Source organism: Stylophora pistillata, chromosome 1, assembly GCF_964205215.1.
Source record: "Stylophora pistillata chromosome 1, jaStyPist1.2, whole genome shotgun sequence".
In the NCBI taxonomy this organism is placed as follows: domain Eukaryota; kingdom Metazoa; phylum Cnidaria; class Anthozoa; order Scleractinia; family Pocilloporidae; genus Stylophora; species Stylophora pistillata.
In genome coordinates this window covers 14,193,246-14,215,218 of record NC_142519.1, presented here as the reverse complement: position 1 = coordinate 14,215,218, position 21,973 = coordinate 14,193,246, and the positions used below count along the sequence as shown (strand labels likewise).

Below are 21,973 nucleotides of genomic sequence, written 5' to 3'. Positions count from 1 at the left end.
TCCTCTTTGACTAGACCCAGGTAAGGGGGTGGGGTGGGGAGGGAAGGGGGTTTGGCTTTGGCTTGGGCTTGGGTCCAAAGCAGACAAAAACATTCCTTAGTAAATCCCATAATTGCTAAAAGAATGCTGTGTAGGCTTTTCGAAAAAAAAAAAAAGACAGCAACAACAAATAAAATCAATCTTGGGACAGGAACCGATCTCCTGTTGGGAATTAAAATAGTGACGCTGATTAATCTCAACGCGGCAACCCTCGTGTGTAAAAGGATATGCAGCTTTACAGTAATTTTATTTAGTTATCTCAGATAAAGGAAAATAAACTTTGTGTCCCGAACATGTGCTTGGTCTCGTCACGGCGCATGCGCTAGACCATTGCGTAAGCTCAGCTAATGTAACATCGTGCAGACAAGAAAACATAGCGCTTAGGTCTCGGTCCTCTACCTTGTCATCTTAATGTTGTTCACCAGTCTCTTGTAAACTGGATTTTGGCTGATTGACCGCCTGAGATACTTCTGCAAAGTCCCCTGAGGAAAACTGGCGCTCAAAGCTGAGCGGCTGAGAATAATCTGGAACTAAAAGACCAAATGAAAACGTAATTAAATGACACAGGTGTTTGCTCCGCAAATGGATAGTGTTTTTTTGGTTGTTGTTTTTGTTGTTTAGGGTTAATTCACACGAGGGATAAGTAATAGGTGGTAAACTAGACTGTAGAGCATGAGTATAACTTTAATAAGAGAAAAAGAGTTTATTTTCCCAGTGTGCCTTTCTTGTCCACTGTTTTTCTTTTGTTTTAAAAAATTTTCATGCCGTGGACAAAGCGTGACGGCAACATAGAACCGTTTACTTAACGGTTTTAAAGCATCGCTATTCTTTAAAAAATCACTTATTGTATGTTTCTTATGGACAAGGTCAAAGTATCATACCATGATAAACTACTATGTGAGTGAAGTGTTGTCAAGAGGTTCAATTTACAGCTCAATTTTGCACAATAAAAATGCTTTTCCTTTCAGATAATTATAATTGAAACTACGAAGTCATAATCGTTTGTTTAGTTTTTGAACTGATGGAAAAGGATCGAATTCTCGAAGTATTTAAACTGCTGTCCAAGTTCATTCTTGTACCACTTGTATTCGTCATTGCAACCGCAAGTTCAAAAGTTGTAAATTTCACGCAAGTACCGTTGATGTTTTCAGTTCTCAAAACTTGCTGCTTGAATTGAATTGCCCCAAAATTTTATTTCATATATTGAAAGAAGAAAGAATTCTCTCTCTCTGGAGTAGCATTTACACGACGAAAGCCATATACCAGGAAGGGTTTTTACCTTTGAAAAATGGCAAAATTGATTGTCGCGATGAAACTGCTTTAGAGGGCGATTCTGAAAGAAAATTAAAAATTCAGATTGGAATCTTGAAATTACCACAACGTTTTCATGCCAAGGAAGGGTCATAAAATCATCTTATATCGCAATAGTCATGGTATTCATGGTATTCGATTCCGCTTCTATTCACCGAGCGAGGATGCGAAGCACATTTTTCGGTGGTTTAAGGGCCTCTCGGAAGTGAAAATTCAAAAAAATTATTTTTTTGGAAAACATCAATCACAAGAAACTGAATCTTGTATTTTCTAAAATAGATTCATAAGGGCTTTAATGTGACAAAGTTTGGGAGATTTCAATTTTTCCATCTTGCACACCTACCCGTGGTTTTACAGAAAATCGCTCTTGATAGTCAATCACTACTATTAGAATTAATGCAGACAAAACAGTGAAATTTCCTTCGAAGTCTTCGGGGTTTCTACCACATTTAGCCAAAGATATGCTCAACAATAAAACGGGAGAAGTATCGGCAATGGCGTCCCCAAGACATTGAATAAGAAAATCTAGAAATAGCAGATCTTCGCAAAGAAAGAGGCGAATTTTTTAGATCTAAGTAAAAAACGTCGAGGAAAGGTATAAGCACTGTTCGTTTTCAGCATTGTGTCTCTGACTCGGTTTCCGGGATTATTTTCAACGTAAATGCGTGGACGATCGATGATCAGCTTTTTCACATAATAACTTTGAAAAGTCACTGAGTTAGTGATCTTGGGAATCTCTATACAGGACCTGATAACCTCTTTAACTTTCTGGAACTAAACCATGTTACGCTGCGTGAAATCAATTCGCCATTATCTTAGTTTTGGAAACTGCTTTCATCGTTGTTTGAATAGGAAGAGCGTTGATAAGAATTTGCATAATTAGAAGGTTTCAGAAGTGGAGTGCATATCGATCTACCTCGTCCAGCAGAGTCTTTCAGTCTGTGTATCGCTTGATTTCTTCTCTTACCCTCAGTCTCTATCTTTAATTCCCTGTTTCTTTTTCCGTTCTTTTTTCTTCTTTTTTTTTTTTGGGTGATGGGGGGGGGGGGGGGGGTGGATCAAACACGTCTAGATGGGGCAATTTTCAGAACTTTATCAAACGATTAATGCATAATAATTCTTTTCACTACTATATTAAAAAAAAAAAAACCATTGTTGGCAATATTTCTGATACTCTTTTGTATTTTTTTTCTCACAAGTGGCATGGTTAGTCACCAAACTTATGTTCATCTGATCCGCCCTTCCAACCTGGGTCCATAGAGATCATTTTTCAACTCATGCTACTAAGTTTCGCAAGCACGTGATCATTCCTTTCGCTAATATCCGTGAGAATCATACGTAAAGACTCATGATTCGCTTTGCAAACGTATCATTTTGGAACAGCAATTAGCAAAATTGATGAAATTCTCTGACTCTCGGAGTGACATTGCTTTTCTGACTCTGGCTCGCTTAGTCTGTCTGTCTCCCATGCAGACAAACAGACGTTTTTTCCTTAACTGTTATAATATTAGTAGGACGGAAAGAGATACTTAAACTCTTCGTTCGAGCTGCAGCACCGTTCCCCTTCTCTTAATCGTGAGTAGAAATAGGAAATGTGATTATGAGTTTGCGATCAAAATGATTTCTGTTGTACAAAGCCCTTACGCAATTCGCTTCGCACGCACTAAGAATCATGCGACAAAGATGACAAGATCTACGAGCCCGTACATCGAAATGTCTTTGCACAACCAATCACGATGTTAGAAAAAAGGCTGAACCCTTACTATTTATTGAGGCTTTGATTTTTCTTCACGGTAACATCAATCCATTACGTACATTGCTGGTCTTCACATGGGAAAATAAACAATCCTAAAATAAACATCAATTGTTTCTGAGAACTTCAAATAGTCTTGCAATACATGTACACTTATTTCCATATCTGGCTCATCTGCCTAAAATTCACTTCGTTTTTGGTGGGAGAAAACCGGTTTTTAATTATTACATCAGTCATCGGTCAATTCAAAAGATATTTTCTCTTAAACATAACACTTTCATCGATAGTAACGACCAATCGAATTATTGCCCCAGTATATTTCCAAGCCTCTAAAAAAATAGTTTTCAGCGAAATATATTTTTAGAAGAATGAGTGGGTATGGTTACAGCATAGCAGCACGAAAAAACACGAAAATAAATAACTGAAATGTTCCCAATCTAAATATTGGTATATATATATGATTTTAGTAATAATTTCTGCTGTTTCATTTTCCGTGTTTTTGTATTTAATCTTTGTAGTTTAAGGATGACTGCAAGCTATAAATAGCGCTGTGATTTATTGCAATTTGTCAAGCCTGCAAACAATTCTTCGCAGCCGTTGAAAAAACTTGTGGTGATTTTCTTTCAATTATTTACATCAGTCGTTACAGTATTTATTTTCGGAGTACAAAATATAACTTTATTCAATGCGCTTTACTTTGCCAAAATTGACCGCGTCAAGCTGAAAAATACAATGACTTCTATACATCAGTTCTACTAAACGGATGTGATTTTAATTTGCGGCACTTGCGTGTAGGAAAAACTCGCGAAAGATTTACTTTGTGCATTGTTACCGCACTACAGTGTACAAATACAGGGATTTTCGTTCATATTACGTATCACATAAAAGTTTGTAATATGGTATAGATGTCCTTAATTGCTATTTACTTTTTAAGCGAAAATTAATACTGAGGCCATATTTTTTATGCTGCTCATATCTGACAAAGTTACAAAGCTCAAGAACACGAAGAATGAAAGATGTACATCAGAAGCTCGTTTAATTGTTATTAAAAGCGGAAAGAAATATATAATTAAGACTTCTTGCCATATTCTTTGGAATCAAATAATAAAGATTTATCTTATGTCAGGAGGGTTCGGTCCAATGTCAAGAGACTGTCGGAAGAAATATAAATAAATTTTTAGTCCTCTTTAAGCTTATCTTGGTTATAAACGCAGCTGCTGGGGAAGATTGCAGTTTTTATCTCAAAAGGGGGTCAGGCAATCTTTGCAATGTAATAGGTGTGCACTCAGTGATACAGTACGTGTGAATATAGGCAATATAACTTTTCACTTGAAAAGAAATTTTGTTTTATGCTTTTCTCAAAAGTCGCTTGCCAAGCCGTCTCGAGCATAATTTATGTTCTAGCTTTCGACCACTGAAACAACAAATGTCACCGTGATATAAACCAAGGCAGATAGGTTAACCCAAAGTAAAGGAGCTGAAAAGGTCCTATCAGTTTGCATGGTTTTCAATTTCACACTTCAATACAGACTGTTATCTGTGGACTGTATTGATTTTCTACTGAGAAGAAGAATCTAACTACAACAAGGTTTCTTGAGCCTATCTACAGCTTCGCCAGTTCAAAGGTAAGCGAACACGTAGTCTTCATTTGTTCCATGTGAGACGTAACGCGGAAAACAAACTAAAGTTCTACGTTTTACTCTCTCATTTAGTTCAAATTAGAATGTTTGCTTCTTTCCTGAATCACAACCAGTTTTCCTCTCTAATGGCAGTTTTGCCTCTCCCCGCGCCATTTCAGATCTTATAATATCACGGGCTAAATTTTACCGCAAACGATGATTTGAAGTTTATTTGAAGCTTTGTGAAAGATTATTTAAAAATATATTCGCGTGAACTATATTACATCTTAATAATTAGAATTTTTTAGGGATCAAAGGAAAGGTTAGAAGGAGTCATAAGAGGACGACCTTCTGAATTCTCAATAAGTTTGGTTGTTCGTGGATTTGACTTTGAACAGCAAAGAAAAAAAAAGAAAAAAAAGTAACAATTTCAGGTAACCCCTCAACCCGTAAACAGTTTCATAAGCCTTTCATCACCTCCTGTGCTTTGTTACGTTAATCTCAGTATAAATAATAAGAAAATCTGTTATTGTACATCGAGGGGATGAACGCCTTAAGGGTTCAAAAAAAAAAAAAAAACTACTGGTGTTATTTTCATCACACAGAGGCAAACTGGTTTGTCTTTCAAACGCTTTGTAAAAGTAGTCACCTACTCATTCGTTGCTGTTTAAGCAAAGACATCCGATCTGTATGCTTTCGAGAGCATTTCAGTTGGTTTACTCAAAGCATATAAACTGATGAATATTTCAATGTCATGAAAAACTAGCTGGAGGTAAATGATGTTTAAAGTGTAGATTGTTAAAGCAACACCATTGGAAGAAGCGAAGCAACAACTAAACTAATGCCAACTCCACAGGAATCCTGTCGATCATTTAATTTGACTGTTTTTTCAGCTGTGTTGTTAAAGTTTTCACTCATCCATTCAAAGTAAAGACAAGTGATCTGTGTTTTACTCAAGATCATTCTTCAGTGTACATGTTCGTTTACTTACATCACAAACCTTACTTACAACTGAACACAAAGATCCTGTTTTCTTCTGTTTACACAGAAGTACACCTTAAAAAATATATCCTGTCCGGAGTGTCTCGTGGAGGTTAAGAAATGTTTTGAATGAAAGCGTACTTTAGTAATAGCAACGGTCTGTTGTGTCGTAGAAAAACATCTTATTTTATAAAATTTCACAAGCTCTCCGTAAAATTATCTTTTGTTTCAATCTCCTCTTTCATTTAAGGATAAAAAAATAAAAAAAAAAAATAAAAAAATTAAACTTCAGGGAATTGCCAGAATTTTTTTATTTAATCCTTTTTTTTGATATGATTCCCGAATGGCTCCTTAACTTTGCTGCCCTCTCACTTGCCTTACAACTGCCCTGAAAATTCTTAGGCCTTGACCAGTTTTGGAAAAAAAATAAAAGCGAATGAAAGTATTTTACGATATCAGTCGGCTGTCTATAAAACCGAATCGCCGCATCAGATCACAGCTCTAAGTAAAAGAATCGCTGCAGTTCGCCACTCTTTCAATCCATTTCTGTTTGGCAGAACTTGAAACATTTAGTACATACTTAAGCATGTTAAGCGTCTAAAGCGCGCTCTTATTTGCTACTCAAACCACACATATCCTTTGCTATTCACCTCCGAGCAACTCACGCGGGATTTGCACCCGAAAATAGTTGTCACATGAATAAATGAGTTTAAAACAACTATTGGTGATAAATTTACACCGCTCACCTCTACCCAACTCCTTATGAAGAAAAACGTTTCCCAAAGTCGTTATCCTAGGTAGGAGTCGGGTAAGTCCTTTGATTTTGAGAAGACTCAAGAGTTTTTCTATCAGTCATGTTTAATCTGGACGTCAGATCAGGAAAGTATCCGGTTAAAGCAAACTCTTTTTAACATGGCCTTAAGAAAAGGGATACGATGAAGTGTCATAGAAGAACAAACAATTCGAATCAAGATTTGCACAATTTGATGATGTACATTAAAAATCTGTTGATCTCTCTATTTCACGGTAGTTGGATTCTCACACTTGTACTTACTTGCGGTATATATATCATTAAGTTGAACTGGCTTATTCTTCAGTGATTTTAAAGGCTTCGTCCTTCACTATCGAATATATCAAAAGAAACAAACCGCGGGGTTATTTATAATTCTGCTAATACAATCCCTAATAATACTTCAATAAAAAAGGTTATATTGATATTTTCCTGTTCTGTTTGTCAATAAAATCGCACGGATATCTGTCAATACACTGGAGCTATTCTGAATAAATCAACTTGTATTTACTTCTACTTCATAGAAAAAAAAATGGATGGTAACATTACCTTGAACGCCACAGATTCACCAAACTGTGGGATACCCAACTCGTCTCCACTCATACCCATTTGTCAACTGTTGGCATACACAACCCTTTTTATCATGTCCATAATTGGTAACAGTATCCTCATCGGTGCCATCGTCAACTATCCTCGAACACAGACGATCATTAACTACTTTATCATTAACATGGCAGTCTCTGACCTTTTGACATCCGTGTTCGACATGGCGGTGCAGATTTGGCATTACGGTTTGTTGATAGCGGACAAGCAATTTGAATGGTTCGGCGGTGTTTTTGGAGAGTTCATGTGCAAGTTTGTCGTGTTCATTCAAGGAGCAGCGCAAGCCTGTACCATTTTCACCTTAGCTGCTATCGCTATCAACAGATTTCGTGCAGTGATGTTTCCAATGCGTCATGCAGCAAGTAAAACCTCAGTGGTTATGATTCTGCTGCTTATTTGGGGATCGTCCTTCGCTATTGCATCGCCAATGCTCTACGCTATGCGACTTCACGAAGAGCAAGGTGCCTTTTATTGCAGTGAGAATTGGGAGCCTTTGTTCGACGAAGCGTCATCGCCGAGGCATTACACTCTGGTTTTGTTTGGATCACTTTACGTCGCACCTCTCCTGATAATAGCAATTCTTTACTCAGTTATCGCATTTAAACTGTGGGTAAGAACAGTTCCAGGAAATGTTACAGCACCGAACCTACTGCTGGAGCTCGAGACAAGAAGGAAAATACTGAAGATTTGTATGACAGTGGTTTTTGTGTTTACACTTTGTTGGCTACCGTTCTATATTTACCTTATGATTCATTTTAATTCCGCGAATAACAGTAAATGTTATCCCCCAGAATACGTAGCTTTCTTGGGGCTCTTTTTTGGCGACGCAAACAGTTCTATCAACCCGTTTATCTACATCATATTTAACAGTGAATACCAGAAAGGGATGAAAAAAGTCCTCAAGCGCTGTTGCACTCCTTGCAAATCGAATAAAATGCATATGTACTCCAGTAGAAGTACATTGATCAGCTATCCATCCCTTCGGACCTTTAGAGAAATAGAATTAGGCCCAATGGGACAAAGTCTGCACCATACCAACACCGGATTTAAGTTCACGTGAGAAAATCAATCGGTGAATATTTGGGAATGCATGATAACCATCCTGACACATTATTTTCTAACCCGCAGATCAGTTGACAGTTTCGCGCTCCCCCCTTAAGCCATGCGAGGTAAAAAAAAGACATGATGGAGAGTTTCACTTGATGTAAATTACATTTGCTGCGCGCGAAAAGTTTACGTCCCAGCTTTCACATAAATGGCAAGCAACTTACCTCCCTCAAATCATAGGGGGCAGTTTTTAAGACGCTTGCCGACGACTGGATCAGTTGTGAGTTCTCGCAAGAATACACAAACAAACCGCTCCCTTGAGAATAGCGCTAGAAATAAAATCATATTCGAATCGATGACATAAACATAATTTAAAAAAGGATACTCCTTTGCAGAGATGAATTTTATATAAAAAAAATTTGATCTTCGTTCGCTTGTCATGGAAACGAATCCCATGAAAACAATCTGACCCAAAATAATTATATGGCACCGAATTGTACAGAGACCTTTGTTTTCACCAATCCGAGAACATTATCGTAAATTTAGGCTTGTGTTACGTAATGAGCACACTTATTCATCTACTCTTTTTGAAAATGTTTGTAACTGTGTTTTAGTTACTAATTTTATTTCGAACCACATTGCACTAATTACAAGTTAGTTTACACTAATATTATAGGGTCTTACAGCGCAAACTAAGAAAAACAAACTACCACCAGTTTATGGAATCTATTAGTGTCTAAAATCATTAGTTTCCATCCCAGAGATATAGCATGACATTTGACGTGGCCTATGTTAAGGTTCTTCTTTGTTTTCCTATTGTAATGCAGCCGACCAAATGAATATCAGCTGACCTAGAAATTTTAATGAAAAATGAAATGTATTTATTTTGGCTGTTAAGCTTAATTGTTAATCAATTTCATCTCGTCATTAAAATGTTCTTCTGTAGTCTCCACTGTTTCATGTAGGCAATAGCTCTTACGCATATTTACATCAAATGAATCCCTTATTTTCACGGCAAGCCTCGACAGGTAATCAGTACAAACTGGTATATTTCATGGATAAAGTATCAAATATCTGAGATTTAAAATAAGATTGAAAGATTGAAAACAAAGGGGGAATGGAAATAGATCCACAGCTTTGCTATTAGAAAGAAGTTTTCTAGACAGACATTTCTTCTGCTTTGATAGTTCAGCGTTGTAAAATATTTATGTGAGATCTCCAAAATAACGGTTGGAACAATAAAGGCTCAAAGGAGGTGAAAGCTCCAATTTCCCTCCGCCTCATGGGATCTACAATTGCACATTTGCCTAGAAAGCTCTCGTATCTTATAGTTTATTTGCATGAATGAGAGATAAACTCTCCCCCTAATATGAGGTCTAGTTTCTGGAAGCCATATAGAAAACAGTGAAGCACGAGGTCTGGCGGGAGTTAGTTGAGGATCTGGGGGCTAGAAATTTCCAGTGACCTTAAGAATTACCATGAAATGAGCAAAGTTCACTTATCATTTCCCGAAAGCGATCAGACTTCATCTAATTTTTCAAATGTTGCGAGAAACTTGAATCACGATAGAAATCGTGTGAGCTAATCATAAGTTTTAAATATGCTCCTAATTTACTTATGTAATAGTACTTATTAAGTGTGGGAGATTCTAGCGAATTTCCATCTGTGGAGTTAAGTTGCTTGTACTAAACTGTATTTTGGATTGTTATGCAGGAATAAAATTACATTCCGGGAGGTGTGAGGTGGAATGTCAACAAGTGAATGGCACAAAATCATTTCAGAGTGCTTATAATTCATTCAATTCATTGGTGGAGCTGCAAGTTGAAGTTGCACTAGTCGTCAATCTTCTTAAATTTTGTCAGGCTAAGACTACTTTGACCATTGTGTTTTACAGAGAAGCTTATCCCGCTAACATCCATGGTCTGACGGTGCACACGAGGAACATCAGAAGTAAAGCAGGGGAGGCAGTGGCAGAGAGCTTTGAAACCGTTTCTAAAATCCTGGCTAAATACAATGAAGATAATTGGATTTATCACACAGTTACCACAGGCCAGAAAGAGTGCCAGGAATCGACGAGTAGGAGTTAACACGCAGGGAGAATGGCTGTAGAGTCCCACCATGACATTTATTTTAACCGGAAGCCAGAATAATGCGAACGTAAGAACAGCTGTGATGAGCATTTTGAGGACGTTCTTTTTGGCTTTGAGTTCTACTTGTTGATTGGCCGTCGTCACGTGCCCTGGAATCCTTCGCATCCATATCCTGTAGATGATGGCGATGTAAAGAATGATGATTTCCAACAAAGGCAAGCCATAAAACATGATGAAATCGGCTGTCGTGTAGATTGTGTTATAGTACCTTGGGATGGCTGGTTCCCATATCTCCATACAGTACACAGTTCCGTTGTAATCAACGAGGTCATTGACATAAAGAAAGATGCAACCTGGTAACGCCGGGATAAGCCATGCCAAAAAGATAAGCTGGATCGCTCTTCGGGAATGAATTAGTCTCTTCAGGGGAAAAAATATGGCAATAAATCGATCAGCAGCAATCAGTGCGAGCGTCAAGATGGCGGAGTTTATTGTACAAGACGTAAGAAATGCTTGCAGCTTGCAAAGAATCTTACCAGGCCAACCTGTAAAGAATGCACAGAAAGTGTTAAAGAACTAACAAAGGTGAAGTGATAGGGTCGGAAGGGGGAGGGAGGGAGGGAGAGAGGGAGGGAGGGGGATGTCGAACCTTTGAATCGATCGGCGCATTATGACACCATAATGAAATCATCCACAAGTGTAGATAACACAATTGCGCTTTCAAAAAGCTTGGAACTACCACAGGAAGCTCATCGTATAGGACTCTCGCGTCTTGGAAAAAAAATCACCAAAAAACAAGGAAAATTTATATTCACCGCCATTTATCTAAATCGAAAAACACAGAGAAGAATTCTTACCAGTAACCGCAAATCCTAGTTGAGGTGCAATTCTTCCCGAGATGTCCGGCAGTGTGTTGTGTAACAAGATCAACAGATTCACTGCGCACAAATTTACGATGAAATAGTTTGTTGGAGTGTGCATGCTCCTTTTTTTCTTAATAATGGTGATCACGACAGTATTGCCAATAATCGAGAAAAATACAACGACCAGAAATGAAGATACTTGGAACCATATCTCTATAGGTGTGAATGGTCTGCTGGTGCAGCCAGAGGGCAGTGGAGATGATTCTGTCGTATTGGAACTTGTGCTGTTCGTCATTCTTTTGACGCTATTCGCACTGGAATAATTCAATCACTCAATTTCCATCTACAGAGAATCGTATAAAATACGAAATGAAATGACAAGTATTAGTGTTTTGTTTCCAGTAATTTCTTTGAAATAGATCCTGAACGAAGAATTTGGTTAAAGGTCACCTAAACTTCTATTCGTTATAAGGTCTTGAATCCACAAGATGAAAGAGGGGTTCCCTGCCCTCATTAAAAAGCAAAAGCTCTTTATATATACACATTACTTTCTCATGATGGCATTTAGCTTCGGACGGTTACAAGTGCTTCACGCTTAATCGAACGATTTTTCCAAGGATTGTTTTATACTGAGCACTGGGAAGTCGTCTACACTCCTTTAAAAAAAGGCAGTTGTACATGTTGCTTAATCAAAGGAAGAAATAGAATTGGTCAACAGACTCTCTCCTAAGAAAGGAAGTCGTTGCTTAGTGAAATATAAAAAATGGAATAGGCCAACATACTCTGTCCTACGAAAAATTAAATCGATTGGAAAAAATACGGAATAGGTTAACATACTTTCCCCCACGAAAGGAAGTGGTTGCTTAATGAACTGAAAAAAATAGATTAGGTCAACATACTCTCTCCTACGATAGGAAGTTGTTGCTTGATCAACTGCATAAAATAGAGTAGATCAACATAGTCTCTCCGAAAGCAGTTGCGTATTGGTTGATTGGAATATATTCACCTCTCTTTCTAAAATGAAAGTTAGAATGTAGATTAAAATTAAAGGGGAATATTTGCTTTGATATACAGTAAGTTATCAATTTTTTGTGACTGAAAAACAATTGTACAGTCTATCATATTAAAAAAGATACGCTCTATTAAAGAAGTGTTCCTATGCAGCAGCTTGCCTATCTCCTACTTTCGACGCCATTTTTGAAACACTGATTAACAGGATCATTTAAAAAGATATGTTTGGCACACTAGTCAGCAGACTGATTAAGCAACCCCACTTAAGCTACGACAAAAGCCAATTCTTCCCACACAAAAACCAAAACGTTTAGGGTAGGAAGATATACAGTTACTTTGTTTGTAACTCATGCAGTAAATTAATTTAAAATGCTCGGCCAGCACAGGAAGCATTGGCTGACAGCTGGTCAAATGAACAGGTTTCATCTAGAGAACGAATTTGACCGAAGTGTCACTCTAATTGATATGTGTTTGCGAAGATCAAACTTTTCCCTGCACCCTTTTCGATGATATTGATACTTTGCTAATGCAGAAAAAAAGCGAGCACTCAATAAAAATCATGGAAGGTATAAAGCCGAGAGTCAGAAAAACCTGGTTATGTTTAGGTTCAAGTTGATCTAAAGAACGTCAAGTTGTAAGTTTCTGCTCTTCACGGCTCGTGGTGTTGTTCAGCTTATAAAGCCAATGACTTGTAGAGGGAAAACAGAAAAAAATTACCTCTGATCAACAACCAAATTCACCCCAAAACACGAATGTATAATCGCTACCGAAATCTGCCCAGTGATTTGATGCAGCCTCGAAATACCGGATATTGACACCGTAGATACTAATTACAGTAACATCTAAAAGAAACTGGAAACGTATCATATACGCTTAAACCATAATTTGCAAGTATAACTATGTTCTAGTTGATCCCTCAAACACGTGCATTGATCCCTTTTAGTTTCGACCAATGAATGATGCTTACTTCTTGACGTTGTCGGTCCTTATCAGTATTCAATTTCTTAGTGTTGTATACCATTCCGCTGGTAATTTCCTGAAATGTAATTGACTGGGTAATCATAATTCAATTTGGGTTTAGTTTCGTAAGAGGCTTTTGTGATGTTTCCTGCACTAATTAAAACAGGATGAATAAGATCTGTATGTTTGTTGAAATTCCCTTTTTGAGCCATGGCGTTCAAATGGTGAAAATAAGGGCTATTATCATTATCTTTGATTCTCGCAGAACTTTTTGGAAAGCCCTTGTTTCTAAGAATTTAAGATTAAAGTCATTCTAGGTCTACCGACCAAAACTCTAAAAAAGGCGTATTAGAAAAATGCTTCTGCTATAACTCCGGATGTCATTTTTAGTTCAAAATCATTTGTGTAAAATGGACTTGTGAGATTGTTTGCGCATACGTCTCTAAAAGTTTGGCGTGCATTTTTTTCGAATGGTTCTCTTACCCGTGTTAGGATATCATCGCTCCTAATCATTCTTTGATTTCTCCTTTTCAGTTTCTTCTTTTGGCAGAAAAAGCTACTTGGCCAGTAGTAATTACTATTTGTAAGACAACGACAGGATTTCATATAGATTTGATTTCCGTGACTAATTTGACTGGCCTTGAGCAAACTTTCCATAAAAAGCCTCTGAATATATTACATTTGCATTAGGGAAAATTCCTACGATAACGTTATGCCCAGGAGAGAGCAAGAATGATATACTGTGTCCACCCTTCGATAATGGCGACGAGAAAATTGATTGAATTGTTTTTTTTTTTATTTTTTGGAATTTTGAAGCTCAGTTTTTCTCTCTGAGCTTGAGTTTAAAGATTCTGAAACAAGAGAAACAACTAACTCAGTATAGAAAACACAGGCTGTGATGAACTACGATGTGACACAAATTGCAAACGACAAACCTGAAAAGTGAAGAGTAAATTTGTAAAGGCGATGTTGTCGCTTTTCAGCGTGAGTGATTTTACACGCTATTCAACACCAATTGGAAACAACTGGAATCACTAATAAATTGGACGAGCTATTTAGTTCAATCTTTTTTTGCATTTTAAGCAGCTACTCGTCACGTTCAGGCCTTTGAAGTCTCTAGAAATGATGAATTTTCAGGACGTTGCCATATTCAATTTAATATCGTATCTTAGTGGATACTTGTTTATACGTAAAAGCCATTAAAAGGCTTCCCATCTGCCAAAATCATCAACGACCATTTTGTTACCTACTGCTGAACGGCGTGACGAAATGCTTGGAAACTTGTTCAAGCAGTCCCCACTCTCCTGGGGACCATTGTGTAGCATCACAAATCAAAACAGGAAGTTAACTTTGAAAATATTTTTTGGCTCATATTTTGCATAAATAGAGTATTTGAGCAGTTAATCATTAGGTTTAGTGGACATATGACAAAATACTTACACATTTTCGTCGGCAGTAGTCCCAAAATTAATTGTTACCAATGTTTTTGGCATGCATGTTATTGAGATTCTTGTGTTAATTGGCTGTCTTTAGTTGCATATTCCATCACTGAAATTCCCGAGATTTTGGCGTCGAAACGTTTTTCGTGAATGGCATCGTACTGACAACAAAACATACAGCAACACAATGGCGAAAACCATTATGATCACCAGCATACACTTTTCTCGTTTATCAGCCATTCATTTCAAATTTTGAAGTGTCAAACCAAAACTTATATCCACGCTAAAGTGTAGAAATGATGAAAAAAACTTTTTTGTGTCATCGATATAATGAAACTAAACCCGTCAAAATATGCCTGGCAAGGGAATTTCGAGTCAAGTTAAAATCAATTTGACCCTTTTTAAAGATTCCCCTGATTAACTGGTGCTGGCAGATTGTATGTGATCTATTTCCTAAAAACGTGAACATTTTCATTTTTTGACAAGCCTAAGTATTACCAAAAACTCGAATCCAATTGGACTGACATCGGCAGAAGCTGCATTAGGCTCCACAGCGCATATTTGTGTAAAGATAAAGGGATTACAAGACGGAACTGACGACAATATCATGATAAGTGAATCACCCCTCATAAATGACGTACAATGTCTTCCAATTCCTGATTTCCTACATTTTTTGCTTCAGCATAGCAATAACAAGATTGATCGTTGGGAATAAATGCCATTCGCAACTTCATGAAAACGTTCCTCACTAAGCAATAGTCGATAAATCTTCTTAAAGAAGAACCTGTATTTCTCAATCGAGTTAAGTGTTGGTTTTTTAAAGATAAACCGGTAGCAGTTATCGTTTTTAAAGGCGAGACTAGCCCATCGTCGCTCTGACAAACTCACTGAGACAGGATCGCCGACAACAGAGCCCGCCACGTATTAGAGGTTAGACAAACTCATTTGTAAACTATTTTTGTACTCGTTTTGCTATAAATAACCAAAGCAAGTAAGAAACGGCGAAGAAAAAAGGAATCTTCTTGTAAAATTTAATCAAATTGAATGCAAAATTAGAATTCAGGGTTCCTCTGTGCGGTAATAATTTATTGCAGCTGTAAAGCCAAAGGTCTGACAAACTTAACTTTGATAATGTGTTTGAGCAAAGGTTGTCTCTCGTCTAGATGTTGCGATGGATTATAGTTGTAGAGTTACTTATTACTGAATCAATAGAATAGGATTGTAAAAGATGTAGGTAAACTTGCGAACGCGTAAAAAAATGATTTCTCAGCCAGACAAAAAAGAAGTTTCACCATGCTAAAAATGCATAGAACTTAAATATTCAAACATTGTCATTTAAAAGTCAGACCCTCATTATCAGCTATATGTTAATGACTCGGGTTCTCGATACCTTGATAATGTCTTTTCCAGTCTTTATTTACTGTAAATGAAATGATGTTTGTTTCTCATGGTTCAAGTCCATTATGGAGGATGCTTCGTGTAAAATTATCTTGACAACTTGAATTTTGCCTTAGTGCGTTGAAATCCAGTAAAAAAATGCGCATGCGTCAACTTCAGAACCTCGTAATGTTGCACAACTATCGAAATAGAACAACTACCATAGAATATCAAGGGCAAATTTTACTCACCTTAGCTTGAACAATACGTTTTTGACATTTTCAGCAATGCACAACATAAGGATATTTCAGTTCCAATTAAGGTCTAGCACTATATGCTATTTACAAACATTTTGTTGGTCCAATATCATCTGTAAACATACCAAATAGTTAATCTCCTGAACTCCTTTTAAAATATACTTTGAAAATAAAAAAGTGGCAAAAGTAATCAGATTAATGTTTACGCTTCGTTTGCTGAGAAATTTGTTTCTAGCACGAACTGTACCCTCAAAATAAGAGGAAAAAAAACTTCATTAAACTGTTGGTTTTTCAATCGGAGAATATACGCAAAGGAGATATATTCTTTATGCCCTTACCCTTTAAATTCTTTAGACATATGGATAAATTTTTGTAAACTCGTCCTCTTCAGTTTTAGTTAAAATCCTTTTGCCTTCTTCGTCCAAAACCGAATAATTGGATGAAATAATCTTTTTGGTTATCCAACCTAAGAATTCATAGAATATTTTTCCTTACCTTAAAGTTATTTCAGAACTTCTTTCATCGATTCATATCTGGCAGAACTAACCAATTTATACATAATGAACTACCACTGAAATCAGAATAGATCTCAAAAGTGGATATGTTTCTCACCCACAGTGAAGTTTAAAAAGTTTGATCTCATCTAGCAATACACCACACAGTGGTTGGTGTAGAGTGCACCATTTGTTCGAGCTAGTTTAAATTGTTTCGATGATTCCCGCTGCTATTTTTCATTTTCCGGCCGATGGTCCTCTGCAGAGAGCGGAGCATATATTTGGTAACACAAAGTGGTTGATTAATTTGTCATTTTGAAAACAAAGGCTGCAGGTGTATTTTTCTCACACAAAATATAGATGAGCAATTAGTGCATTCAATAGGAAATTATTTTATTGTCCTATTGCGTAGCAGGAGACGTAAAACATCCACACCAATGAACAAAACGAACAATTTTTTAGGGATGTCATGAACCAACTCTGCTGTATAAATCACCAATGTCATCAGTTGACTCGCGATGTCGACCTCGAAGAATAGTAGTATATTGCGCCTGTATGGCACCATTACATATTCATGTTTTCATAAGTAACTATTCATACCGTGTAGGTGTACGAGGGGTTTTAAGGTTAGGGTTAGGGTTAGGGTTAAATTTTGCGTAGGTGTACGAGGGGTTATTAGGGTTAGGGTTTTTAAAATTTAATGGTTTTCTCAAAACAATGGGAACAAAAGAATCCAAGATGGAATGTGTTGAAGGAATATAAAAAACATACTGAGAATGGAACAATCCCCAAAAGATTGAAATGAAGGAAACGTTACCCTAAGATGCAAAGTGCTGAAGCTCAGAAACGTGTCAATGAAACATACCATCAAGTAGAATATACGGTCTTAGATCAGGCGATTCAAGAGATTGAAAAGAATCTTGCCGCACACAAAGAAAAATATCAATCCTTGCTACAACAGCGACAAAGTGAGCGACAAGTACCGGAAGGCAGGAAAGAAAAGACACCCAAGATATCTCACCAGACACAGGTAAAAACTGAATTGATCGAATTATAGAAAAAATACCATCAACTCTGTGCCAAGTTAGACACATTCTCAAAATCTAGCGAGAACAAAGATACCTTACACACGGGAAAAGAAGGTGTTAGTGGTGTTTGAGGCGGTGATACGTTAGGGAAAGTGGTGAGACTAATACATAAAAAGCACAGAACCTTACATTTTTTCATTAGTATCGCTGTGACACGAAATGGGAGTCGTTTTACCTTGATAAACTTCTGATCGGATAATGCCACACCTTTGCCGCTGCTGCAATAGAGCATTCACGCGTTCGGATAACAAAGAGCGTCACGAGAAAAGTTCATGAGTGAACTCAAGGGTCAATCCAAGTCAATGGTTCCCTTCAACTGTGGATACCCATTCCATTCCATCCGTGACTACAGACCCTAACTCTAAAACCCCTCGTACACCTACACGGTATGAATAATTACTTATGAATATATGAATATGTAATGAGGCCATACAGGCGCAATATACTACTAAGAATTCTCCTCTAAACTACTATTATTAAGAAAAAACTAACGTTCAAAGATTGTTTGTATCGATGTGTATACTTCTATAAATGCCATTCTTCTTGCAGGGAATGAGCATTACGCCATCTAATTTAGCAGTATGACTTAGTATAATGATGTGTCTCGAAGATACTGACACGTTGTTAAGGTTGAATTAATCTCATAATCATGTGTGCAGGAAAAGCAGTTAAGCAGTGAAAAAGTCGTGATCATTAACTGCTGGCGAATCTGGCAGTAAACGTTCATTTATATTCTTAACCCCGGTGAATAATAAACGTACTTCCCATAAAGAGGGGGGCACTGAGGTCTATTAAAAACCACAAAACCGTAGAGAATATCAACCAAAACCGCAAGAAACTTCGATCAAAACCGGAAACCGTATGCAAAACTATAAAAACCGAAACATTTTCAAATCCAAATTATCAAAACCCTAATCGATCCGATACAGAGGTGACAAGAGAAGCATAAAGAGGCTTCACAGCTGTTCGAGATCAGACTGGAGCCTAAATAGGAAAAACTGAAAACCAAATGCTTAAAAACAGAAAATCCGCAAACCGCAATGAACACCAAAATCGAAAAACCGATGCTTTTTGGCGCAAAAACCGTAAAACCGATCTGAAAAGTAGCCAAACCACAAAACCAGAAATCCCAATGCCCCCTTCCAAGTTAGATACTTTTCAGAAAATCCCAGTTAAAGATAAATCATCAATCTTTAGTTGTATATTGCAATATAATCATTCTGTTACCAAACCGCCACGTTCGGGTTAAATGACGTAATTTTTACGTTTCAAAAAGGGCGTATTATAAATTGTAAAACGTAATATTCACAGAATTTTTATTTGCTTTTCGGAAAAAAACGGTGACACTATTTACTAGGAATACAATCCTAAGATCAACCTCGGGAAGCTTCAGTCAATTGATTGCTATTTCTTAATTCGCTACAGTAAATGCATTCGAATGACATTGGATTTTGTCAGACATTTAAGAATAAATATTAGCGAGAAAAACACAAAACGTTTCGATGACTCCAGGTCATCATTCTCAAGTGAGAAGAAAATAAAAATGAATAGTTAATTTATACCATACGAAGGTGACAAACGTAAAAAGTTAAAATTTTTTTTTTAAAAAATTTAAATAAATAATTGCGCGTGTTGAGTTCATAAATGTAAACTATTAAATAAATAGTTTCGCACGTATGGAATCCGATTGTTTGTTCAAAGTGGGCTTCATCTTCTTTATGAAAAGCATTTCATGAACTGAACAGTCCAGTTTCCCGGTGCACTTTTTAAGTACGTCGAAATGCTTGGTCAGGTCGCGGATGGTTTGTAGGGCGTGGTCGTTCTTGAGATGTTTGCCGATGGCTGAATTACGGTGCTCATAAGACACCCTAAGACACACAAAGAGAATCTATCGATGAGACCTATCCTATCTGCCACCGGCACTTACAAATATGCCCTCGCCAAGTGGCTTGATGACAAACTGAAGCCCCTGTCAAGTAATCGCTACACAATATCAGATACCTTCTCCTTCGCCGATGAGATTCAAAACCTAGTCATCGACGAGAATGACATTCTGGTATCCTATGACGTCACGTCACTATTCACTAATGTGCCGCTTCAAGAAACGATCGAAATCATCGCTGAGAAGACGTTCGCTGACAACTGGTTTAATGCTACACACGACCTCAGCATTACAAAGCCTAAACTGGTTCAACTTCTGGAAGTTGCAACTATGAATCAACTATTCCAATTTGATGGCAATCTTTACGAGCAGATCGACGGTGTGGCCATGGGTTCTCCATTGGGCCCACTTATGGCAAACGCATTTCTCTGTTCCATCGAAGAAAAACTAGATCAAGACCACAAGCTCCCTGAATTTTACAGAAGGTACGTGGATGACACGTTTGCTATTGTCACAAGTGTACCAGCGGCAGAAGATTTATTATCAACGCTAAATAACTGCCATCCGTCCATACACTTCACCATGGAGCTAGCATCTGGAAACAAGTTCCTTTTTGTCGGTATGAAAGTGCTCAAGAAAGGCTGTAAACTAGAAACTAGTGTTTATCAGAAACCAACAAACACAGGCCTACTGCTTCATTACCAGAGCCACGTCGATAAAAGGTAAAAGAAATCACTACCCAAGACCATGTTTAATCGTGCATTCCGCCTGTCGTCCACATGGGAGTCCTTCAAATCTGAATGTGATCATCTAAAGATGAAGTTTACAAACCTCAAGTATCCCGACCACCTCATCAATTCCACCATCTCTCACTTTGTCACCTCAGTTAGGTCGGAAAACCCTGGAGTGCAAGCTCAATTATCCATCAACGAAAATGCTGTTCACCGAGTGGTTTTGCCTTTTAAAGATCAAAAGTCAGCTGACGCAGTGAAAAGGCAATTATCAGATCTAAGCAACAAAATCGATCACACCCTTCAACCCGTGTTCAGGGGTCGAAAAATCTGTGAAGATCTCAGAATACGTGAGCCTAAACCTCCTCTAGCTAGCCAACAATGCGTTGTATATAATTATAAATGTGATCTGTGCGATGCAGAGTACGTCGGGTACACCAGCCGGCATTTACATCAACGTATTGATGAGCACCGTAATTCAGCCATCGGCAAACATCTCAAGAACGACCACGGCCTACAAACCATCGGCGACCTGACCAAGGATTTCAACGTACTTAAAAAGTGCACCGGGAAACTGGACTGTTTAGTTCATGAAATGCTTTTCATAAAGAAGATGAAGCCCACTTTGAACAAACAATCGGATTCCATACGCGCGAAACTATTTATTTAATAGTTTACATTTATGAACTCAACACGCGCAATTATTTATTTAATTTTTTTTTTTTTTAAATTTTCAACTTTTTACGTTTGTCACCTTCGTATGGTATAAATTAACTATTCATTTTTATTCTCTTCTCACTTGAGAATGATGACATGGAGTCATCGAAACGTTGTGTGTTTTTCTCGCTAATATTTATTCTTAAATGATATTGACCATAAAGATCTTTCAAAACTTTCATCTCGAAAGTCGTTTTATATCTGTTCGACTTGCCTGCCTGCAGTATTAGCTAAAGGCGTTTGTAACTAGGTTTCGCTTGTAAAACGGGAATACAGAAGTTGTACTCGGATATTTGTTGCAAAAACCAGCATGCCGGTTTCACCATAAACCAATCGATCAATGCATTTATAAATAAACAATAGCATTGTACTACTGAAGTTGTTGGTCTAGCCGTTTATTTAAAGCTCATGATAATTGCCTGCAAGCTTCGGTGGTCGAATTATGTGATGCTACTCATTAAAGACATTTGGCCTGACTTGGAAACATCAACCAGACTCAGTCAAACTGAATAAAGGCTGATAGTTTCGAAAGAAACTGTTTGGGGCTGCGTCGGTGGGAGTAACGAAATAATTTGGATATATCAACAAAGTTGAAATGGTAACAAGGAAGAAAAAACCAATCCTCAATATCTATCATCTTGGTACGAAACAAGTACTCCTATCTGACACGGAAAAAGATCTAGGTATCATGCTACATCACACACTAGCATGGCATGACCACATCTTTACAAAAGTAAATTCTGCAAATAAGATCCTGCGGCTGATTAAACGGACATGTGGAAATCAGACACAGTCTGCTGTGATTCGCAAGCTTTACATACACCTTGTGCGGCCTCACCTTGAATACGCCTGTGAAATCTGGTCCCCTCACCAAGCCTTTTTGCAGGACATGATTGAAAGCGTTCAGAGACGAGCCACTCG

At 37.5% G+C, this 21,973-nt stretch overlaps 3 protein-coding genes and 1 long non-coding RNA gene across 10 annotated transcripts in view; 2 read left to right on the top strand and 2 right to left on the bottom strand.

Annotated features, from left to right (window-relative positions):
* Nucleotides 1-409: 409 nt before the first annotated feature.
* LOC148741331 (uncharacterized) lies at nucleotides 410-2,398 on the bottom strand. Its single transcript, XR_015993319.1, has 3 exons — nucleotides 2,267-2,398; nucleotides 1,319-1,372; nucleotides 410-569 (listed from the first exon to the last, which is right to left on the bottom strand). It is a non-coding gene; the product is annotated as an uncharacterized LOC148741331 (long non-coding RNA).
* Nucleotides 2,399-6,685: 4,287 nt separating this feature from the next.
* Nucleotides 6,686-9,088, top strand: LOC148741330 (substance-P receptor-like). The gene has a single exon (XM_088738870.1). The coding sequence runs from the start codon at nucleotides 7,026-7,028 to the stop codon at nucleotides 8,154-8,156; it is 1,131 nt and encodes a 376-aa protein (XP_088594996.1). The 5' UTR covers nucleotides 6,686-7,025; the 3' UTR covers nucleotides 8,157-9,088.
* The window catches only part of LOC111324338 (neuropeptide FF receptor 2), a 21,318-nt gene continuing 8,070 nt past the window's right edge, over nucleotides 8,726-21,973 (bottom strand). For 2 of the 7 annotated variants that reach the window (XM_088738899.1, XM_088738908.1), the window contains 3 exons: nucleotides 11,996-12,110; nucleotides 11,091-11,439; nucleotides 8,726-10,778 (listed from right to left, as the gene is read on the bottom strand). In XM_088738899.1, coding sequence (XP_088595025.1) covers nucleotides 9,976-10,778; nucleotides 11,091-11,391 — 1,104 coding nt within the window. In that variant the 5' untranslated portion in view covers nucleotides 11,392-11,439; nucleotides 11,996-12,110 and the 3' untranslated portion in view covers nucleotides 8,726-9,975. The other 5 variants (XM_088738888.1, XM_088738894.1, XM_088738904.1 and 2 more) reach the window with 5 other exon arrangements.
* Nucleotides 19,295-21,202, top strand: LOC148741329 (uncharacterized). The gene has a single exon (XM_088738949.1). The coding sequence runs from the start codon at nucleotides 19,617-19,619 to the stop codon at nucleotides 20,328-20,330; it is 714 nt and encodes a 237-aa protein (XP_088595075.1). The 5' UTR covers nucleotides 19,295-19,616; the 3' UTR covers nucleotides 20,331-21,202.

Bases quoted from the DNA above. Each gene is read 5' to 3' on its own strand.
- LOC148741330 (XM_088738870.1), top strand. From the start codon at position 7,026: ATGGATGGTAACATTACCTTGAACGCCACAGATTCACCAAACTGTGGG.
- LOC148741329 (XM_088738949.1), top strand. From the start codon at position 19,617: ATGAGACCTATCCTATCTGCCACCGGCACTTACAAATATGCCCTCGCC.